The 6,548-nt window shown below is 45.7% G+C and overlaps 1 protein-coding gene across 1 annotated transcript in view; it reads right to left on the bottom strand.

Annotated features, from left to right (window-relative positions):
• Positions 1-8: 8 nt before the first annotated feature.
• The window catches only part of TIAM1 (T-cell lymphoma invasion and metastasis 1), a gene marked incomplete at its 3' end in the record, with an annotated part of 89,089 nt that continues 82,549 nt past the window's right edge, over positions 9-6,548 (bottom strand). Inside the window, 6 exon segments of the mRNA XM_009076479.1 lie at positions 9-255; positions 678-693; positions 2,173-2,345; positions 3,190-3,277; positions 4,369-4,471; positions 5,359-5,417. Of these exon segments, the coding sequence (XP_009074727.1) occupies positions 9-255; positions 678-693; positions 2,173-2,345; positions 3,190-3,277; positions 4,369-4,471; positions 5,359-5,417 (686 nt within the window).

Raw genomic sequence — 6,548 nt, forward strand, 5'->3', positions numbered from 1 at the left:
CGAAGGTCTCGGTCGGCCACGGCCCCTCGCATGGCCTCGCAGTACTCATCGTCATCGCTGAGGATGTCTGTTTCCTTGATGTCCTCATGCTCCTCATACTGAGCAAGGTCAAACTGTTCCTCTACCCAGCGGTCAGTGTCTCCACTGTGCATGAGCTGCTGGGGGTCTTTTTCAGGGCTGCTTGTGCAGACGGCATCTGAGTCAATGGTAAACCTGTTTCGGGCCAGCCGCCGCCTCCTCCTCCCAAAGCTGACACTGCACACACACAAAGATAAAACCCCACAGGCTTTTTACACACAGTACAACGCTCTTGGAAAAGTTAATCTTCCGGGGGCCCTTTATTTAACACTGCTAGGCACAAACAAGCAGACTCCCACAAATGACCTAGTCATTCAGCAAGTCACACTTCACTCCGTTCCTCAGCACAGGTCTCTCTCTGCAGCTGAAAAAGGAGTTTCTGCTGGTCAGATCCACAGTTGGGATAATGGCCCACAATTACTGTTCCTCCTGAGTGGTGGGCAGGCAGCCAGCCAGCACAAAGTGTACCTGCTCAGCTCAGCTTCTCACACGCAGTGTCTGCTGTCAGCTCATCACCAGAACCAACTCTCCTCACACCTCAGTACGGGAAATTGCTTTGTCTAGGCTGAGGACAACACTACAGCTTTCCAAGTGGCTACCTCGGTGCTGAAGATGCTGCAAATGCTCTGTCATTTACAGGGAATTAAGTTCCCTGTCCAGGCTCTGCTACTCCTTCCCCTGTTCCCTCCCTACTCAGAGAGGGGGAAAACCAAACCCCGAAAGCAGAAAAACTTTTAGAAGTTCTTTTCTCAGAGTCTACCCAGCTGGTCTGCTAGCTTTTGCAACTGGCCCAATTAGCAAATTTACATCTTGTGTTGGAACATCTTACAAGAACCGTGTGAGGCAAAGCAGGGGACAAATCCTGCGGCTGAAGGCCCTACAATGCTTTAGGTGCACACACAACTCCATGGCCAGTGGCTGAACTCTGAGCTTGTCTCCTGCCACTGAACAGCACTTTAGCACTTGGAGGACACATTTCAAACTCTGCCTTAGGGGTGGGGTTGCATTTTATTATCCCTGAGCCTCACAAGGTGCATTAAGTAGGACAGCTCGTCAGTTGCAAATTTTAACTATAGGGAGATGTCTGGACACTGAGGGGAGTTTTACTCTCCTCAGAACTCATCGTGCAAATGCACCAAGGAGCCAAAGTGAAATGAGCTCTGGCATCTATAGCAGGTTGGCCCCCACAGGCCCACTGAGGCAGCGCTGTGGGTTTTGGCCTTCCTCTGACTCTCTTTCCTTACAATGTGCAGTGTCTGTGAGGCAGATGGCTCGCAGCACTCCACGTGAGAAGCTGTGCTGTGGACAGTGTTGGTCTGGCCTGCCCAGTACAGAAGAGGAACAGAAAGCCTGGTTGTCTACATTGCTGGATCTAATGAGCAGAACAAAAAATAAGTAACAGACCAGAACAAAACATGCAGCGGTGCCATGTACTTTTCAGCTGGAAGCAAATGTTTCTTCCCTCCATCATTTAGTGTTCTGAAAATGAAAACCTGCTTTTCCCTGGGATTTTCTCATTGCTTTTGCCTGAAGTGAACTGAAAAGGAAAATCCACGGTTTAGGATAGGTCATTACAAAAATAATAGTATCAAGTGCATGCTTCTCCAAATGTGAGAAGTAGGAGCACATGCCCTTTAGCAATAGAGCTGAAAAGGCTAAAAGGGAGGACATCCAAAGCTGTCCCTTCAAACCATGCCACTCACTTTGGGGAACTGACGTTTTCTGTGCATTTTAGTTTCAAAGTGCTGGGGTTACCTCAAAATTCTGTACGTGCTTTTAAGAAACAGGCAGCAGGCTTCTGCTTTATTCAGCTGAAACCCAGTTCCAGATTAAAGTGCACAGCCAATCAGTACTGACAGGAGTCCCAGTTTTCCCTTCCCTGCCAGAAGGACTGCTCTGAAGCCAAGCCTCAAGTGCAAAGCAAGGTAAATAGAGGCAATTTAAGGCTCTCAAGGAGGTGAAGCATGGAAAACCAGCAGTTTTTACATATGCAGGAGAGAATGTTAATCTAATATACAAATAACAGACACCACCACATGTCCTACAATGGTGCTGGGGTTACTGGGATCTTGAAAGTCTGTAGCCCTACAGTACCTGCCCTGTTCATGGCTGGCCTTGCACCTTTTAGAGCACACAATCTTTTTCCACCAAAAGGAACATATTGCTGGGACGAGGGCAAACTTTCGGTTTTAAGAAGCTGTCTCCGGTGTTTATCCCTCAGGATCGAGTGCACTGCCTTCAGAAAGTCCTTCCTGTGTTCTGGTGAGCTGAAAAATAGGTGAGAATACAAAAGGCCGTGTTATCTCTCGAGAACTGCTAAATGCTTGCTGTATATGAGATAAATAATGACCAGTTCTGTGATTTAAGACAGTGCAAATCAACTGGTAGGCACTTCCCTCAGAGAAGACTCCATTTAACACAGTATTTTCAAAGCAAAGCTAAATCTGTGGTCATTGCAATGGACATCCAAGGAAACCAATACACTGTTCATTAACAAAACATTTAGCCTTTCACCTCTCCTAGGGCTTCCTTTTTCTCCAGTGCCAATCACATACATTGCTGTGTCTGAAACACATGATCTATGGTGTCTCATTAAATCTGTCTGTCTCCTGGAAACACACACCAAGCACAAGTCCTGCAACTCCCTACTACCTGGTAGTAGGAATGTAGGAACTGGCTCTGCTGGATCCTGATGAATTTGTGTTCCAAGTTCTTACTTGAACTCTAAAAACACATCAGGGCAACGACCACCACAACGATGGGTGTTTACTTAAGGAAAGGGCAGTGCCCTAAGAGCAGAGGCTGGAACCTGGTGGCATGAAAGGTACCAGCTGAACATGACACACAAGCAGCTACCCAGCATAAAGATCCAGTAATGGAGCTTAACTGGATTTAAATCTGTGAAAGGAAAATTGGCATAAGGATATTCCTGTAAGGGTGCAAGGCTGATATATGCTTTTATTTTCAGAGATTTTACAAAATTCTACCAGCCAGAAGTAAGATTTTAACACCCTCCTACTCCCCCTGTTCCCAGATTCCCTTAAAGGAAAGACATAGGCAAGCTGGGATATAGAGATGCAGCTGCCATGAAAAATAGGGAAATACACTTACCTACAGCAAAGGTGAAACGTTCTTTCTGGTCTGCCTTCAGACTCAGATTTAACATGGACAATCTCACACACAGAATTGGTCTCTGCATCTAAAGGCAAAAGAAAGCAGAACTTCATGTAACAGTTTCTCATATTTAACTTCAAAGCATTTATTCCATAATCCTGAAGAAATGGTTTAAGACCATCTAGGACAACAGATAATACACTGCAAATAAGATTAACTCGTGGCTGAAAGGCAGCAGTGGGCAAGAGACTAATGAAACAACAGACTCTTAAATTAGTAGTATTTTACATGCACTCACTCAGTCACATAGATGTTAAAAAAAACAGGCCAACCAAACAAAAACCAACTACATCTCCAAACAAAACAAACAGACCAAAAAACCCAACAAACCCCCAAACAAACAAAACCCCAACAAAACAAAAACAAAAACCACACAAAACAAAAATAAACACCCTCCCCACCAAAAATCCCCAAAACCAACCAACCAACCAACCAAACCCCACAAAGCCCCAACCAAACAAAAAAATCCTAACAAAAACAATCCATCTTTTCTGGTATTCCATAAAGTATTGTCACATTTTGGGTGGTGAGGCACTGGCACTGCCCAGAGCAGCTGTGGCTGCCCCATCCCTGGAAGTGTTCCAGGCCAGGTTGGACAGGGCTTGAAGCAACCTGATCTAGTGGAAGGTGTCCCTACCCATGGCAGGGGGTGGAACTGCATGATCTTTAAGTTTCCTTCTGACCCAAACTAGTCTGTGATTGTATTATTTTACAGCTACCAGCTATGTTCTTTCCACTTTCACTTATGCATTAGAAAGGGAGAAAATGTTGACATTTTTAATACTGTAAGCTTCCCCTGAAGCTGGCAACCAGAAGAACAAAATTCCACTAGTTCTGTTGTCTCACAGATGAACGATTGCCTTTGAGCCTCCAGAAAGAGGAACAGAATGAACCAGAGTCAGCAACCACTTTGCCCTGGTTTTCCAGAACCCTGTCTGGATTCTGAAAAGTACTGATGAGATGGAGATACACAACTGCAGCTTCTGCCCCTTCACTTCTCTGTGAGGGATGCTGAGGCTGTGGGTGCCTTTTTCAGGCCCTAGAGGCTGCACATACATGTACTGACCCAGACCAAGCAGTAAGAACCCTGCCAAATTCATGCAATGGGAACATTACCTGCACTTGCCAATGCCCGAACCTGCAGTGCTTCCAAAGGTATCATGTGGCGAAACCGGAATGGATCCCAGTCTTCATAAATTGAAGCTCTATGTGATCCTCCCTGGAAGAATTTCAGAATATCATTAGGAAATGAGACACCTCGGGACAGTCAGATGCAGAAGTCTCCTGTGCTCTGTACTGAGAGCCTCCAGCTGGAGACCTGCTGCAATTCTGATCTTCTCACTACAACAGCTCAGTAACCAGCACCACTGAGGTGCCTCTATGGGAAGATCTTGCTAACATCTAGACAAAAGTGACCATAAGGCCAATCAGCTCTAACCAGTGCCTTTAAAAGTCACTCAGACCAGTGCTGCATTCTCTCCTCCAGGTGCACATACACTCAGGAACACACCTTAGTTTTGCTTCAGTCACTCTGAAGTTACCCTGCAGCCAGCTGACTTCAACCATGTGAGCATTTCAAATCACTCTTCAGTTTATGCCACAGGTAGGAACCACAAGTTTTCTGTAACACTACAAACCATGTCCCCTGCTGTAGCAAGGCATGGGTTTGCTGTCAAGCTTAGCATTAACTGTGATTTCCAAACTCCAGTGGGATCCCCTCAGGCATACTGTAGGCACACCTAAATGTAGCTGAGAGCAGCCAGCACTACCTCAGTGGCACACATAAAGCAACATGACAGGAGTTAATTAGCTCTCATTTGACCAAAGTGTCAAGCACAAGAGACTTGTGACAACCCATTCCACAGCATGGAATGCATGTGGCAGGTGACATGAATAACTAGTCCAGCAGAGAGCAAAGGATAAAGTAAAGGAATGCTGGCTGTGTTCAGGTTGAACAGCACACTGCTTGGCATCACCCAAGACCTTAGACACCATATATCACACATGCAAAAGCCCACTCCAGCTGCACAGCTTTATGGAAAGCAAATCTCAATCACAGTCCCACAAATGCCCCTAAGCATCACCAAAGCAGTCTGTTCAACTTACAAGTTTCTTCTTCTGTTTGGAACCATCCTTGTATACAAGGACCACAGCAGTTTTGAACACTAGGAGAAAGTTAGAGACAAAATCCATGTAGTCACAGAATCACAGAATGGTTGGTGTTGGAAGTGACCTCTGGAGGTCATCCAGTCCAACCCCCCTGCCAAGGCAGGGTGACCTAGAGCAGGGGACACAGGAATGTGTCCAGGTAGGTTTGGAATGTCTACAGAGAGGGAGATTCCATGCCCTCCCCTGGGCACCTGTCTCAATGCTCTGCCACCCTCAGTGGAAAGAAGTTCTTCCTCATGCTGAGGTGAAACTTGTTGTGGTTTCGTTTGTGGTCATTTCTCCTTGTCTTGTTACTGGGCACCACTGAAAAGGGTCTGGTACCATCCTGACACCTCTTGGAGGTATTTGTATGGACTGATGAGTACCCTCTCAGTCCTCTCTACACTAACCAGGTACAGCTCCCACAGCCTCTCCACAAAATAGTCAGTAAGGCTGGGAATGGGTCTCCTCTCTGCCCATGTACACAGAACTTTCAACTCCTCAGACAACCCTCACCTGAGCCAGGGAAGGAGGGCTGGAGAAACTACCAGCCCTCTTACATATTCTTCAAAAAAAACCCCAAGCTTTTACCACACAAAACCAGATTTATTCAAACTCACTTCAAACTTCAGAGTTTACATGGCCAGTTATTGGAACAACTATTCGAACAGCAACATTTTTATATATAAGTTTGGAGAACTTTAATCCCCCTGGCTAATTTCACCTCAGACAAATAAGCAGCATCCAGCTACATGCAGACAGTCAGCAGGTGAGACTTGGACAGGATGTGAACTCCTCCCAGGTGAAACAGTGGCCTATACTCAATTAAAACTGGCAGGAAGAAGCGTAATCTGATTACTTTTTTTGCCACACAACATCCACTCGGAGCTGGAATTTCTCTTTCAAGGGTCCAGTTTTCCTTGTGATCTCTTTTATTAAGGCCTCAGGCACAGTCTTTGTTTTCAGACTGAATTGCATGGACACTTAATTTTGGACAATTTATGAAACTAATGTAAAGATTTTTGGGAGTTGCTGCACATTCCTAGCAGCTTTCATGAGGCTTTTATTTCAGGGTATGGCCAGATGCTTTCCTAACTTGCAGGAAAGCAGTACATTTTTTATGCTCTTCCAGAGCAAAGCTGAAAGAG

This window comes from Acanthisitta chloris, unplaced genomic scaffold (assembly GCF_000695815.1).
Source record: "Acanthisitta chloris isolate BGI_N310 unplaced genomic scaffold, ASM69581v1 scaffold446, whole genome shotgun sequence".
NCBI lineage: Eukaryota > Metazoa > Chordata > Aves > Passeriformes > Acanthisittidae > Acanthisitta > Acanthisitta chloris.